General features: G+C 37.3%; 1 protein-coding gene across 1 annotated transcript in view; it reads left to right on the forward strand.

The window, feature by feature from the left end:
- Positions 1-16,469, forward strand: part of LOC150076513 (muscle calcium channel subunit alpha-1-like) — a 1,171,392-nt gene that overhangs the window by 432,758 nt on the left and 722,165 nt on the right. The window contains exon 14 of the mRNA XM_090387375.1: positions 13,966-14,042. Within this exon, the coding sequence (XP_090243501.1) occupies positions 13,966-14,042 (77 nt within the window). The remainder of the gene's footprint in view (positions 1-13,965; positions 14,043-16,469) is intronic.

The raw sequence follows: 16,469 nt of genomic DNA on the forward strand, positions 1-16,469 counted from the left end.
TCTTGGAGACAATGATCAAGGGTGAAATTCAGGATCATTTAGATAGAAATGGAATTATGAAGGAATACTCAGCATGGTTTTGTAATGGAAAAATCATGTTTAACAAATCTGATTAGCTATTCTGACAGGGTCACTCAGGACCTGGACTTAGGGAATAATTTCGACATTGTTTATTTGGATTTCAGCAAAGCATTTGACTCGGTTCCACATAAGCAGTTACTTTATAAGCTGGAACAGGTTAAAATCACATGGAAAATCCTTAGATGGATAACTGGATGGCTTCAGGGCAGGAGGCAGAAGGTTGTGATAAATGATTATTCCTCAGATTGGGTGTAAGAAGTGAGGTTTCCCAAGGATCAGTATTAGGGCCACTATTGTTTTTGATTTTCATAAATAACATCAATGAAGGGATTGAGGGTGTGATGTCTAAATTTGCAGATGATGGTAGAGTAGCTAAAGATTGGTAGAGCAGGTAATGATTGCGGCCAAGAGAACTTCTTCAGAGTGACCCAGATAGACTTCAGGGATGGTCAGAAAAATGGTAGCTTTAATCCAGCAAAGTGTCATGTATTACACCTGGGGAACAGTATCCTCAAAATAACTTATACACTTGGTGGAGCTGAAGTAAAGCCAGTAGTGGAGGAAAAGGACTTGGGTGTTACGATACGGTCAGACAAATTTTTCCGAGCATTATAGACAGGTTGCAAGGAAGGCCCACAGTGTCCTGTTGATGATTTATCAAACATTTGCTAGTAGAGATAAGGATGTCATAATACCATTATAGAAGGCTATTGTTAGAGCACACATGGAATACTGTGTTCAAGTATGGAGACTACACCTAAAGAAAGACATTGAGCTTCTTGAAAGGGTTCAAAGACTGATAACTCACCTGGTGATTTTGGCAAAAGGGCGTCCATATTGAGGAAAGCCTTTGAATATGTGGATTGCACAGCATGGAAACTAGGCACCTTAGAAGAGGTTAAGGTGTTCAGAGGCAAAAATAAAATGAATGAGGACGAAATTTTCATCGTTATGATTCTAGAACTAGGGGCCATAAATTCAAGTTATGGGGGGGGGGTGTTTAGACTGGATTGCAGGAAGTTTTATTTTACCCTGCAAGTTATAAATTACTGGAATAAGTTGAAAGTTTGGGGAAATGCATAGGTTGTCTATTTCCTTTTCTTTCTTTTTTTTTTTTGTTTTTGGCCCTTGGGCTTTCTTGCACTATATGGCCATTACTAATAATGCCTTCCATTTTGGCATTTTTTTCCAGAGACATTGAATAATCAACAGCAAGTTGCATAAGAGCATTTTGATAATGTACTAACTGAACTAATAATCTGAAAACCAGAGCACTTTGGAATGTAAGATTCTCTTTTATCATGGGTCCAGCATTCACTTTCTCTGTGTGTATATAAGACGAGTCCCAACCTTATTCCCTCAAATACATTTTTATCCAAAAGTGAGGTCCTCTGAGGTTCTCTACTTGGAGCCACACTGTTTGATATGTTCATCCATTATCTGCCAAACTTTGAGCATTCCCATGTAAGTATAGCCCTTTTTTGTAGATGATGTTAAAATCAATGGGTACCCTGTTCATCATCAATTACAAACAGTTCTAGACAGACTTTCTCTCTGGATCCAACTTGATGAGCTCATCACTGTAAATAAAATAAAATGTGAGTATAAGTCATTCTCCTCTCCCAGGTCTCTGCCACCAATCAACCTTCCCCATACTATAACTCATGATTATGAAGAAGTGAATAAGTTATCAGTCTTGGTTTAATTTTAAAAGCAATAACCACTTTGATGTGCATGTGGCCTTTAAAACCATTAGTTTTATCAAGAAAAATGCATGCAAGTTTAAAGACTTATGATGTTATTCTCTACAAAACTTCTGCTCTTCCAGTCCTCGACCGTGACTCTCCTGTCTGGAACCGCCCCCCCCACCCAGTGGGAAAACACATTGACAAAATTAAAGCACTACAAAAGAACTTTGTTTGCTAACCTTCAGGAACACTCTTTTCTACCACATAATTTATTACTCATCATTCTGTGACTTTTAGTTTGAAGCACTTTTTAGTATCAGAAGAACAATAGCTAACATCAAACATCTGGCAAAAGTATTATCAGGAGCATATGATGATACTGAACTCCTGCATAAAGCAACCTTCCACCTTGTCAAGAAATGTTCAGAATTAAACTACATTTCATATCTCCTTTTCAAACTCTGATATCATGAAGCATAGTCCCCTTAACAGGCTCCTCAGAAATTCCAACTTATCCAACATAGACTTCTTCAGAGCTCCTCACATAGTGAAAGTCTCTCTTTCAGGTAATATACCAGTTCTCTCAGTGTTTCCATTGTAGTGGGCAGCCACATCTAATAGTATTCTTTTGTTTATTTCTTCTCATTTTAATTAACTAATTTATTTATTTTTCTTACTTTAAAATTTTCCCTTTCCCATAAGCTGTTTATCATTTTTAAATGAACTTTTAAAAATGTGAAACTGTATAGAGTCTTGGTAAATATTCGCTATTATTAGCTTCACTGTGATTGACTGGAATTTGTGGGTTGTCACTCACACACTAGCAAGGCTTTTGTGGATTTATTGGATGATTGTTTTCTACAGCAGCATGTTCATGAGGCAATTAGAGGGAGTAATACTCTTGATCTGATTATCAGTAGTGATTCTTCATGCATCAAGAATCTGCAGAGATAAAGGAACCACTAGGTGGCACTGATCACAGTGTGCTGAAGTGGGATTTACTCAAACAGGTAACTACCATAAAGGGTAAAGGGAAGGGGTTTTTGCTTTCGTAAAGGTGACTACGGTGGTCTGACACCGTATTAAAATTCTATATGATGGGACCAACTGATGATGTTACCAACAGCAAATTCAAAATGGGAAGCATTCAAAGAATTAATTTGGAAGCTACTAGGCTTTTCATACCAACAAAGAAATATTGTTCAAGATTTAGGCCTAAATGGATGTCGATGAACTAATTAGACATGTGACAGAGAAGAAAAATGTATGGGATACATATAAATTAACATGTGACAAAGAAGCCTATGATAGATATAAGCTGGTCTGCACCAAGATACAAAGAAGGTAGGCAGGTGAAGGAAGATTACGAGAAATCTTTGGCAAAGGATGCAAACAAAAACAGCAAAGAGTTCTTTGCTTATGTAAACTCTAGTAGGAAGGGGATGAATCAGATTGGTCCGCTTGATATTGATGATTCAATTGTTGATGATCCTGCTCAGGTAGCTAACAAACTAAATGAATATTTTGCATCTACATTCACACATAAGGAGTTATTCTGGAGGGGAATGCCAGAGGTTTATTCAACTCTGGCAGTAAGCTAGATAATCTTGTAATAACTGAGAGTAAAGTGGAGGAGAAATTGATGAAGATAAACATAAGAAAGGCACCTGGGGTGCATGGAATCTATCCAGTTATATTAAAGGAGGTGGCAAAGGAAGTAAAACAAACCCTTAGCCCTAATTATGAGAGTTTCCCTGGACTCAGAGGAGGTACCCATGGACTGGAGATGTACAAATGTGACCCCACTCCACAAGGAGGATCAAAGGGAGAGACAGGTAATTACAGATCTGTTAGTTTAACTTCTGTTCCAGGGAAATTAATGGAGGCACTGGTTAAAGAAGCATTGAAGGATCATCTAGACAAGACTTCAGTTATAGCTTGGACACAGCATGGGTTTGTTAAGGGGAAGTCTTGTCTGACTAATTTGATTGGATACTCTAATGTAGTTACAAAGGAACTGGATGCAAAGAATAACTTTGATATATATTTGGATCTTAGAAAGTCCTTTGATACTGTTTGCACATGGAGGACTGCTATACAAATTGGAGCAGTGTGGCATTGGAGGCAAATTGCTGCTATGGATAAAGGGATGGTTGAGTGGGAGAAGACAGAGAGTGATTATCAATGACACTGCTCTTTGTGGACTAATGTTATTAGTGGAGTCCCTCAGGGTTCAGTGTTGGGTACACTGTTGTTTTCTGTATTTATAAATGATATTGATGATGGTATATCAGGCTTAATGTCCAAGTTTGCAGATGATATGAAGGTTGACAGGGATGACACTAATGACAGTACACTGCTGTTAATGACACTAATGACAGTACATTGCTGCAACAGGATCTAGAAAAGTTGAGCAGATGGGCTGACAGGTGGCAAATGAAGTTTAACATTAATGTAATGTTAAACTTCATTTATGTAAATTACTACATATGGGAAGTAGTAATCCCAGAGTAATGTATCAACTCTGTGGTACCACACTGAGAGTGGTAGAGAATGAAAAGGACCTGGGGGTAATTGTGCAGGCAGATATGAAATTTTCTGAGCAGTGCAGATGGTCTGCAAGAGTAGCTCATGGTGTCTTTTCAATGATATACAGGAATTTTTCTAGCAGGGATAAGGAGGTGATTATCTTCTTATATAAGGCAAAGGTCAGGCCAACCTTGAGTACTGTATACAGGTCTGGAGGCCTCATTTTAAGAAGGATGTAGAGCTGTTGGAACGAGTATAGAGAAGGGCAACAAGATTAGTGAACAGAACAAAGGGTTGCTCTTACGAAGAAAGGCTTAAGTTGTGCAAAATTACAGTGTCTGGAGACTAGGCACCTGCGAGGTGATCTGAATGAGGTGTATAAAGCCTTGAATGGTTTGAGCATGCTCAATGCTGATGGGATTCTTCCTCTTGCTCAGAATAATCACCTGAGAGGGCATAAATTCAAATTGAGGAAAGACGGTTGTAGGATAGATGTGCAGAAGTTTGCCTTTAGCCAGCATGTGGTTGATTGCTGGAATAAACTTCCATCTGTTGTTGTAGAAGTTGATAGCTTAAATAGATTCAAGGCAGAACTTGACAAACATCTGCAGCGAGGAGATGGGTGAAATAAGGGTTTTTTTTTTTTTTTTTTTTGGCTGATGCTATATAAGCGTGCTTTCTTGCACTATGTGCCCTTACTAATGCTAATGTATTGTTTTTAAAGAAAACTAAAATAAAAGGATGGTTCAGTGGCAGAAGAAAAAGAGAGGAGACAGGGTGGATATAAATGGCCAGTGATCTTCTTGAACTAATGTTATTAGTGGAGTCCCTTAGAGTGCATGCTGTTTTATGTATTCATTATCAATATTGATGATGTCATATTATTAATAGCCATATGGTGCAAGGAAGCCTGAGGCCTATGCTGCACCAGGAAAAAAAAAAGTTCCCGAGTTACCCTGAGAGAGAGAGAGAGAGAGAGAGAGAGAGAGAGAGAGAGAGAGAGAGAGAGAGAGAGAGAGAGAGAGAGAGAGAGAGAGAGAGAGAGAGAGAGAGAGAGATGGGTGAAATAAGGGTTTTTTTTTTTTTTTTTTTTTTTTTTGGCTGATGCTATATAAGCGTGGTTTCTTGCACTATGTGCCCTTGCTAATGCTAATGTATTGTTTTTAAAGAAAACTAAAATAAAAGGATGGTTCAGTGGCAGAAGAAAAAGAGAGGAGACAGGGTGGATATAAATGGCCAGTGATCTTCTTGAACTAATGTTATTAGTGGAGTCCCTTAGAGTGCATGCTGTTTTATGTATTCATTATCAATATTGATGATGTCATATTATTAATAGCCATATGGTGCAAGGAAGCCTGAGGCCTATGCTGCACCAGGAAAAAAAAAAGTTCCCGAGTTACCCTGAGAGAGAGAGAGAGAGAGAGAGAGAGGGAGAGAGAGAGAGAGAGAGAGAGAGAGAGAGGGAGAGAGAGAGAGAGAGAGAGAGAGAGATGGGTGAAATAAGGGGTTTTTTTTTTTTTTTTTTTTTTTTGGCTGATGCTATATAAGCGTGCTTTCTTGCACTATGTGCCCTTGCTAATGCTAATGTATTGTTTTTAAAGAAAACTAAAATAAAAGGATGGTTCAGTGGCAGAAGAAAAAGAGAGGAGACAGGGTGGATATAAATGGCCAGTGATCTTCTTGAACTAATGTTATTAGTGGAGTCCCTTAGAGTGCATGCTGTTTTATGTATTCATTATCAATATTGATGATGTCATATTATTAATAGCCATATGGTGCAAGGAAGCCTGAGGCCTATGCTGCACCAGGAAAAAAAAAAGTTCCCGAGTTACCCTGAGAGAGAGAGAGAGAGAGAGAGAGAGAGAGAGAGAGAGAGAGAGAGACAAAAGTAGAAGGAAATCACCAAGAAAGAGAAGAATGATGATATTATCCAGCTCATCAAGGCTTATAGCAACAAGACCTTGTTGTTGCAGTATTGGATAATGCAGTTGAGGTTTAAAACTTATAAATTACACTTAATAAATGCAAGGTAGGTACTGTACGAGGGAAGTGGAAAATGAAAAAGAGCAGTGGGTAATTGTGCAGTCAGATATAAAATTCTCTGAACAAGTGCAGACAGGCTGCCAGGACAACTCATAGGGTTTTATCAATGATATACAGAAACTTTGTAAGCAGGGATAAGAAGGTGATTATCCCCTTATAGAAGGCCATTGTTTGACAGAATTTTAAGTACTACATACAGGTTTGGTGGCCTCATTTCAGGAAGAATATAGGACTGCTGGAACAGGTACAGAGAAAGGCAACAAGTCTTCCGAGGGGAATAAAGGTGTATTCGTACCAAGAAAGGTTCAGTTCTGCAAATTGAAGCATCTGGAGACTGGGCACCTGTGAGGTGATCTGATTGATCTCTGATTGAGGTATTGCAGCCTTGAATGTATTGAGAAAACTCAATGCTAATGATTCTTCCTCTTGCTCAGATATGCACATGAGGGGATATAAATGTGAATTGAAGAAGAATGGTTGCAGAATAGATGTGCAGAAGTTTGCCTTCAGCCAATTGGTGGTTGATTGCTGGAATATGCTTCCATCCATTGTTGTGGAAGTGGATAGTTTGAATAAATTCAAGGAAGACTAGACAAATCAGTGGAGAGGATGGAAAGGTGAAATAGGGTTTATTTTATTTTTTTTTATCATTCTACTTTTCCCCCAACTCTTGCATCTATGATCTTGGTAATTCACTTCCTACCACAACACAATTCCTCCTGTAGCCTTCTGATAAATTTAAATAATCCTAATGAATTTTAAGCAGTCTTAATATTAACACGTCTCCAAGTCCAGATTGCATTTCTTCCACTTATTCTCAAAAACTGAGTTTAAGTGCTCCTGTTTTGTTTTCCTCTTTTTTTACACTGTTATTCTAGATGATTTTTTTCCTACACAAAATTTTGCTTGTAGCTAGCCAGTTTCCAATAAGGGTGACAAATCCCTCCCTCCCAAACTATTATCCCATTTCACTTGCCTTTACCCTTTCCAGTACTGGAGAAATCACTCAGCTGATAATCCTTGAAACTTTCCATCTCAACCATCACCAATATGGATTCTGTCTGCATTGATCTACTTGTGAAACCTTGGCTTTGGTGTCCATCTTTGGAAAAATTTAGTGAAACTCAAGAAGTCGATCATTAGCATTTTAGCATTAGCATTAGCAAGGGCACATGATGCAAGAAAGCAAGAATGACATATCGAAGGCTTTTAATCATGTTTAGCTTAAAGGTCTTCTAAACAAGTGTGCATCTTATGGTTTTACCTCTTTAACCTTTCCTTCTGGTTTTTTTCTTTTTTGCAACTGAGTGGCCACTTTTCTCTCTGACCACTCCCTGCAAATAATAAGTATTAGTAGTGGAAAGTGATGCAAGAAAGCAAGCTCATACAGCATCAGCCAACAAAAAACAAAATAAATAAAGAATCCACTAACTTCATCTATCCATCTCCTGTAATAATCAGCACATAATTCTTCCTTAATAATATTCCAATTACCCACTTCCACAATATTAGGTGTTTATTCTATCATTAAAACTCTGGAAGAAAGCAAATTTTAGCATATCTATCTGTCACCCATCCTTTTTCAATTTAAGTTTACATCCCTTATGTGTATCATCCAAGGAAGAGTAAAGAATACCATCAGCAGTTAGTTTACTCAATCCATTTAAAGCCTTAGAAACATTTCAGGCACACCTCCTTACAGGTATATAATTTCAGAGCTTTGCAATTTGAAAAACTGAGTACAGAACATTCAGTTTGAATTTCAAAACATTCAAGAAATGTTCTGGATTTCAGAACATTTCTTGAAGACATGGAAGTTTTTTTTTATGCAAGACTTCAGGGGCATCATATGCTCCTGATAGTACCATTGCCTTTTGGAGTAAGAGAGCTATTTTGTGTTCTAGACCAAACTTTTAATAATATGAGGCTCTCAGTCATATGCAGTATGGCTCAGGAAGCAGCCTAACCATTGCCCTATGTCTTGTACAATGGTTAGGTTACAATCAGCATAGACAACTTTGTCATCTCTGCTGGAAAATTTCTTGCATATCATTGACGTAGTGGCAACTGATGCAAGAAAGCAAGCTTATACAGCATCAGCCAAAAAAAAAAAAAAAGCTTACACACTTCACTTATCCATACGCTCCAAGAATTTGTCTGCTTCTTCCTTGAATTTATACAAACCACCCACTTCAACAAGAGTTGGAAGTTTGTTCCAATGTTCAACTGCCTACTGGCTGATGGAAAAATTCTGCACACTATCCTACAACCATTCCTTCTTCAACTTCAGTTTGTGCCTCCTCATGTGTGGTGTCAGCAAGAGGAAGAATGCCATCAACATTTAGCTTACTCGCTCCATTCAAAGCCTTAAACGCCTCAGTCAGATCTCCCCCACAAGTGCCTAAGTCTTCAGACACTGCAGGGTCCAGAGAAGGTTTCCCTTTTCTAGACACATTCCAGCAACTCCACATCCTTCTAAAATGAGGCCTTCAGACCTGCATAAAGTACTCAAGATGCAGCCTAACCATGGCCTCATACATGACCTTACTCAGTGTTAAGATTTCTTGGTAAGACCCCTCCACCCTTTGTTCCCTTCAGCAGTCTCATTGTCTTGCTCTATACATGTTCCAGCAACTGCAAATCCTTCCTAAAATGAGGCTCCCAGACCTATATGCAGTACTCAAGGTGTGTCCTAATCACTGCCTTATACAGTAGGATAATCACCTACTTAACTCTGTTAGCAAAGTTCCTGTATATTATTGACATAACCCTAAGAGCTGGCCTGGAAGGCTGTCTGCACTGCTCAGAGAACTTCATATCAGACTGCACAATTACCCCCAGGTCTTTTTCATTTTAAAACTAATCAAGTGTAGTAACACACAGGATTGCTGCAACCAATGTGCAGTACCTTGAATTTGTCAGTGTTATACTTCAATTGCCATTTCTCTGCCCATCTGCCTAATTTTCTAGATCTTGTTACATCAGCATATCTTCATTACTGTCATTGAGAACACTCCCAACCTTTGTGTATTATCTGCAAATTTAAACATCAACCTTGATCTACCTTGATCAATATCATTAATAAATAGAGAAAACAGTGGGCCCAGCACCAAACCCTGTGGATTCCTACTAATAACATTAGTCCACAAAGATTGGTGTCCATTATTAACCATTCTCTGGCTTCTCCTCTTCCACTCAACCATTCCTTCATCCCTAGCAATAACTTGACCTTAGTGCCACACTGCTCAAAGTACAGCAGTCTTTTATGAGCAACAGTATCAAAAACTTTATTGAAATCCAAGTATATGATATCAAATGTTTTTTTTTTTTTTGGCATTCAGATCCTTTGTCACTGCATCATAGTATCCAGTCAAATTAGTAGGACGATCTCCCCTTAACGAACCTCTGCTGTGACTGCAGTATAACTGCACTCCTCTCTAGATGGTCCTGCATTACTTGTTTAACCAGTGACTCTGTTATTTTCCCTGGAACATAAGTGTCACCTCGTGTCACCTTTTGATCCCCCTTTGTGAATTGGGAATACATTCACACATCTGAATTCCATGGGGACTTCCCATGATTCCAACAGTGCTGTCATAAGTATGGCTAAGGGTTTGCTTACCTCCTTTGTTGCCTCCTTTAATATAACTGGATCGATATCATCCACTCCCGGGTGCCTTTTTTATGTTTAATTTTGACAAATTTATTTCCACTTTCCTCTCAGTTATTATAACATCATTTATATCATGTTAGAGATTGATAAACACCTTGCATCTATTTCCCTAAAGAATTCCTCACATGTGAATATAGATGCAAAATATCTGATAAGTTTGTCAGCAACCTGCAGGATCATCAACAGTTAAACCATCAATATCAAATGTCCCAATGTGATTTATCCCCTTCCTTCTAGTGTTTATTTAAGTAATGAAGTTGCTGTTTTTCTTTGCATTCTTTGCCAAAGATTTCTCATAATCTGCCTTGGATTGCCTATCCTCCTTTGTGACTTGTTTGTCAACTAGTTTATATGTACCATATGCTTCTGTATTGCCTGATAATTTATATGTGTCTCATGCATTTTCTCTCTCTCTCTCTCTCTCACATGTCTCAATAGATCATCTGACACCCATTTAAGTCAAAGCATTGAACAGTATTTCTTAGTTGGTATGAAAAGCCTAATAGCTTCTATGATTATTTCCCCGAATGCTTCCCATTTAGAATTTGTTGTTGGTAACATCATTAGTTGAGCTCACTGTATAGAACTTAAACAGTCTGAGACCACTGTAGTCTCTTTATGAAAGCAAAAACCCTTCCCTTTACCCTTGATAATTGTTACCTCTTTAAGTAAATCTCACGTCAATACAGTGTGATCTTTGCCATCTTGTAATTCTTTTATCTGCAGATTCTTTATCGATGAAGATAATAAGATGAAAAATATTGCTCTCTCTGGTTGCTTTTTTAACATGCTGCTGCTGTAGAAAACAGTCATGCAATAAATCCACAAAAGTCTTACTAGTATTTTAGTAAACAATCCACAAGTTCTGGAAATATGTGGAAAGTTAAAATTCCCCATTATAAGACATTGTGATTTACTGGCTAACTCTATTTTTCTTTATAGTTTTTTTTTTTTTTTTGTTTGTTTTCTTTTTTTTTAGGAAGACCCCAAGCACTAGAGGTATTAGAACCTGTAGTACTATGCACAAGTTGAAGTATGAGAAGATTAAAAGAAGGTATTTGTTTACCTTAGACCTGAATTCCTGTAGGTTGTAATTTTAAGGAAGTATGTATGAAGGAAAGTTGTTCTAGAAAACAGAAGTTAATGGATTAAATGAGGAAGATGAAATGTTGGTTCTCTATGTTTGACGTTCAACAGTAAAAGTATGCTGACTGGTTTTGACATGTTTGGATTGGTTTTGAAGAGGGAGTGAGAATTATAGAAGCCAATTCAGAAGAACAGTGCTCATGGAAGTATCTATAGAAAAGACATGCAGCAGAAACAGAACATCTATGAGATAGAGCGTGGAAATACTCAGTAGTTAGAGATGAGTCATTAATTAATCTAACTGCCCTCTTTTGAATGGAATCTAGAAGTCTGAGAGAAGTTTTGGGGGCACCGCCCAAGATGTGGGAACAATATTCCATGGTAGGGTGGATTTGAGATTTGTACAGAGTGAATAGCTGTTTGGAAGAAAAGTAATGTCAGGAGTGAAAGAGAAAACCCGGTTTTTTTGATGCAGAGGTAGAAATTCATTGTACTTCTTATAGTCATTAGGCTTGTAACACATTCCTACTCTCTATTTTGTTTTCCTAGTGTTTATTTCACGCCAGACTGTCAGCTTTGCACTGGGCACCTGGATACACTGCCTTAGATTTTATGTGCTTCTTAACTAAGAGCATAATCCCCACACACTGTCTGTTCTTTCTATATATATTGTACTCCCTATATTCAATTCTGCATTCTTTAGCTGAGGATGCAGTAGAACCATTAAGTCTTGTCTTTGTAGAGTTTACAGTTCAAAGTATGGATAAATGGAATGTGCTGCCAATAACTTTGCTTAGAGACCAGATGACTGTTATTTGGAGACGAAGCAAGTTTCCTCCTCTTAGTCTGTTAAAAATCAAGTTCGGATGATTAATAACTGTCTTTTTACATCTGTTGAAAGTTTTGTGTAGTCAGAAAATGATCCGGTGACTTGCGTTCAAGCCAATTGTGATACGTCTTATCACATTTATTGGAAAACCAAGGTTGAGTTAAAAGACAAGCCTCCCTTCCTGTACATGATATGAGCAAACACTTGGATCAGAAGACTTAAAACAGTAATCCAATCAAGGAAAAGAGATATTGTGCAAATCATCCAGTTTTGCATTCTTGTGATGTTGGATGACAGGAGGATGAGAATAGCTTGGGGAGCTTCATTGGAGAAAAGTCCATTTCCAAGTTTTTATCTGTGGTACTTAGAGGACAACTAATATGAATTTTGTATACTTTGAAGGATTGTTGGTGGGAAAAGATCAAGAGTGTTGCAAGTTTTTGTTGTTAGGATTGTCTGATATTCTATTAGTTAAATGAGTAAGTTGCATAAGCTCACTAGTAATTGCAAAAGCTTCTGCATCTCAACTAGCTTGGGTTCATGCAACTAGAAATTGAGGCCAGTTTGGAACATTAAAAATCACCAAGGAAAATTGCCTCATTGTTAGGAAAGTTAGTTTGGAGAAAAGGTTTCAAAGAAAGGAAGTCAAAAGTTTCTTGTTAATTTTGTAGAATTCGGAGAATGATAGAGAGACAAAAGATGAATTTGACAGAATGTGGTAAAGGGATTTTAATCCAAAAGGGATTAGAGAGAGAGAAAGAGAGAGAGAGAGAGAGAGAGAGAGAGAGAGAGAGAGAGAGAGAGAGAGAGAGGAGATTTTAGATTAGGAAGTTGCTATCAAGAGATATCAGAATAGACATATGCATAGCTTCCCACTTTGAAGCAAAATGTATCATATAGCAAATAATTAAGGTAGCTGGAATGAGTAATGTTTGATGCAACCAATATTTGGGATTTGGTCAAAATAAAGTAAATGGGACCATTAACATTAGTAGAGGCATATGATGCAAGAAAGCAAGCTTATATATAGCATCAGCCAAATAAAAAAAAAAACCTTCCCATTTCACCCATCCATTCACTCGAAATGCTTGTCTATTCTGTCTTGAACTTATTTAAATTGTCTTCCTCCACTACGACAGATGGAAATTTGTTCCAGTTATCAACCACCTGCTGGCTAAAGGCAAATTTCCATACATCTATACTACAATTGTCTTTCCTTGATTTGCATTTGTCCCCCTCAGGAAAGTAATCTGAGCAACAGGACAAATCCCATCAGTATTGAGCTTGCTCAAACCATTCAAGGCATTATACATCTCTTAGCAGATAATAGATGAAAATTGATATCATGGAGATCAAGACTGTGAAATTAATTAGTTTCTGGGAGGTTTAGATCTTTTTGCAGTTAAGTTGGTTCTGTCAGTTTGACTATTCATAATGTATTGGTAGAAGTTATGGGAAGCTGGGGCTTGTTTATGAATTTGTGAAATTTTTGCATATAGCACACACACACAACACTTGTAATACCTACTTCCTTGACATAATATTTGTCTGACAGTTCTCCTGCCTGCCTGCCTCCCTCCCTCCCTCTACCTTGATTGGACTTCCTTTAGTTACTAGCTTGTAGAGTAGAGGTAGTGAGATTATATACTAACTGATCTGGATGCCTCTTAGAGATTTGTCAGTAGGATCAGTGGAGTGGATTATCTGTCAGCTGTCTTACGAATACCATTTTTAAGCTGTACCCTCAAAATGTAAGGCCTGTTGAATCTTACCTTGATGTTCTGTCTGTCTGTTGTAACCTCAAAAGATATGACTCATACTACATGATTGTAGAAGTGAGGTGATGCCACCAGTAAAATAATATGATATAAAATGTGTATCCTATAATCAGTATATTATATCAGTAATATCTATTGAAAAAATTCATTTAAAACTTTAAGATTTTTAATTATCTCTGAAATTATAAATGCTATGTAACACTGATGATTTCAGATTATTTAGAGATTGTTAAATATTTCTTAACTGCCTTACCGTAGATATTCTGTTGAATGTATTTTTGGCTATTGCTGTTGACAATCTTGCAGATGCTGAAAGCTTGACTGCCATTGAAAAGGTAATAGTCAGCATTTCCCTCTTGTTTTATATTTAGCAAGTATTTCTGATTCTTTTAGTGAGATTTGACCAAAATAATATTATTAATATTATCTCAAATTATATGTTATGAAGATTTTAAATTACTGGGTTTGTTAGTGCTGTTGAAGAAGATGTAATTGAATAACTTAAAACCATTCAAGTTTATTAACATCAATGTAATTGATGTTAATAAACTTGAATTGTTTTAAGTAAAACAAAAAAAAATAAAACAAAATAAAAAAAAACCCAGCAACAACAACAATAGTATTCTTCAAGATTAAAAAACTGAAAATACATTGATCCCATCATACAACTAGGAAAATGTATGAAAAGCAGAAAGATTATCTAATTAAAATCAGCAAGGACAGGTTCTGCTGCATAAACTTCAATAATTCACAGAGCCTCCTTCCGTTTCATATTTAGCATTAGTATTAGTAGAGGCATCTGATGGAAGAAAGCAAGCTTATATAATATCCGCCAAAAAAAAAAAAAAAAAAAAAAAAAACTCTTCCCATTTCACCCATCCATTCACTCCAAACATTTGTTCTAGTTCTGCCTTCAACTTATATAAGTTGTTGATCTCCACTACAACAGATGGAAATTTGTTCCAACTATCAACCACCTGCCAGCTAAAGGCAAATTTCTGCACATCTATTCTACAATTGTCTTTCCTCAATTTGAATTTATGTCCCCTCAGGTGAGTAATGAGCATTTGGAAGAATCCCATCAGCATTGAGCTTGCTCGAACCATTCAAGGCCTTATACACCTCAATTAGATCACCTCGAAGGTGCCTAGTCTCCAGATGCTGAAATTTGCTGACTTTAAGCCTTTCTTCATAAGAGCAACCCTTTGTTCCATTCACTATTGTTGCTCTTCTCTGTTCTCATTCCAGCAGCTCTACATCCTTCTTAAAATGAGGTCTCCAAACCTGTATACTGTACTCGAGGTGTGGCCTGACTCTTGCCTTATACAAGGGGACAATCACCTCCTTATCCCTACTAGCAAAATTACTGTATATCATTGACAAGACACCATGAGCTACTCTTGGAGTCTGTCTGCACTGCTCAGAAAACTTCATATTCGACTGCACAATTACCCCCGGCTCCTTTTCATTCTCCACTACCTGAGTGTAGTACCACCCAGTTGATACCTTACTCTGGGGTTACTGCTACCTATATGCAGTACTTTACATTTATCAATATTAAACTTCAGTTGCTAGCCCATCTGCTCAACTTTTCTAGATCCTGTTGCAATAGTGTAGTATCATTATTATCATTAACAAATCTGGCAATCCTGCCTTATAATTTATAATTATAAGCATAAAAACAGATAGTTTCCACCTTGTGGGGTTAAATACTACCCAAGGCAGAAACTTCCAGAATGGTTTCATAGCATACACACTAAAACCTCATTATTACCGGCTTGACAGACTCATTTCTCTACAGTGAACGGGGTGGTGAAAATGAAACATGTAAGTTTCATTATTCAGTTCCTATTTATTAGCACCACCATCATGAATACAAATACAAACTTGGTTTGCAGATCTGACACAAATACTCAGAAACTATTCTATGTTAATCTTGCAGTAGGTCAATCCTGCTTTTGTTTCCAGGTCTAAGAAAGGTGACTCATTGTGTGATTTAAAAAGCATTCTACAAAGGAGGGATAGGTGAAGAAAAATTTTCTTTTTAATTTTAATAAAATAAAAAAGTAATTTTTTTTACAAACTGTAAATAGCAGAAAGGAAAACCAATTTTTTTTTACTAACATATTAACTTTTTTTTTTTTTTTTTTTGGGTTCTCTGTGTGTGCACCTGTATGTAGTGGAGAGGACTTCTGAGTGATACTGCTGTTCATACCTTGGTTGTTCCAAGGTCACATCAGTGGAATTTGCTGTGTGCTGTAATCTATGCAGAAGGCTGTGGAGAAGAGGATCCTGGTGGTTGAGGGAACCTAACTCTAATACAGCACTTTGGCTACTGCTTCAACAAAATTGGTGCTGAATCTGCCTGACTGTGGTCAGTTGGTAGGTGGTTTTTACTGCTTAGGTCAGCTGTATTCCAATATGTATCCTTCCCCTTGGTCTTGTGCGAGGATCAAGATTTATTGGTAATATGGTCATGAACCTCTAGTAAACTTGGCATCCCCTCATATGGCTCTGTTGGTAGATAAAATAATTAAGACATACAAAATCCCTCTTCCTTTTTACTCATATGAGTAATTCAGATCCCTCTTCTGCTCCCTACTTAATTGATTGAACAGGAATGACAATACATCTGCCAAAAACATAAACTGACAAAAATCCATACCCTCTTTCTTGAGGTGAGCAAGTGATTGGCAGATTGTCACCCTTTTTTCATCCATAAAGTGATGAAAAGATTGACAGACCATCCCAAATCAGTGACG

The sequence above is a fragment of the Mastigoproctus giganteus genome, chromosome 13 (assembly GCF_048544385.1).
Source record: "Mastigoproctus giganteus isolate SK-2022 chromosome 13, ASM4854438v1, whole genome shotgun sequence".
NCBI lineage: Eukaryota > Metazoa > Arthropoda > Arachnida > Uropygi > Thelyphonidae > Mastigoproctus > Mastigoproctus giganteus.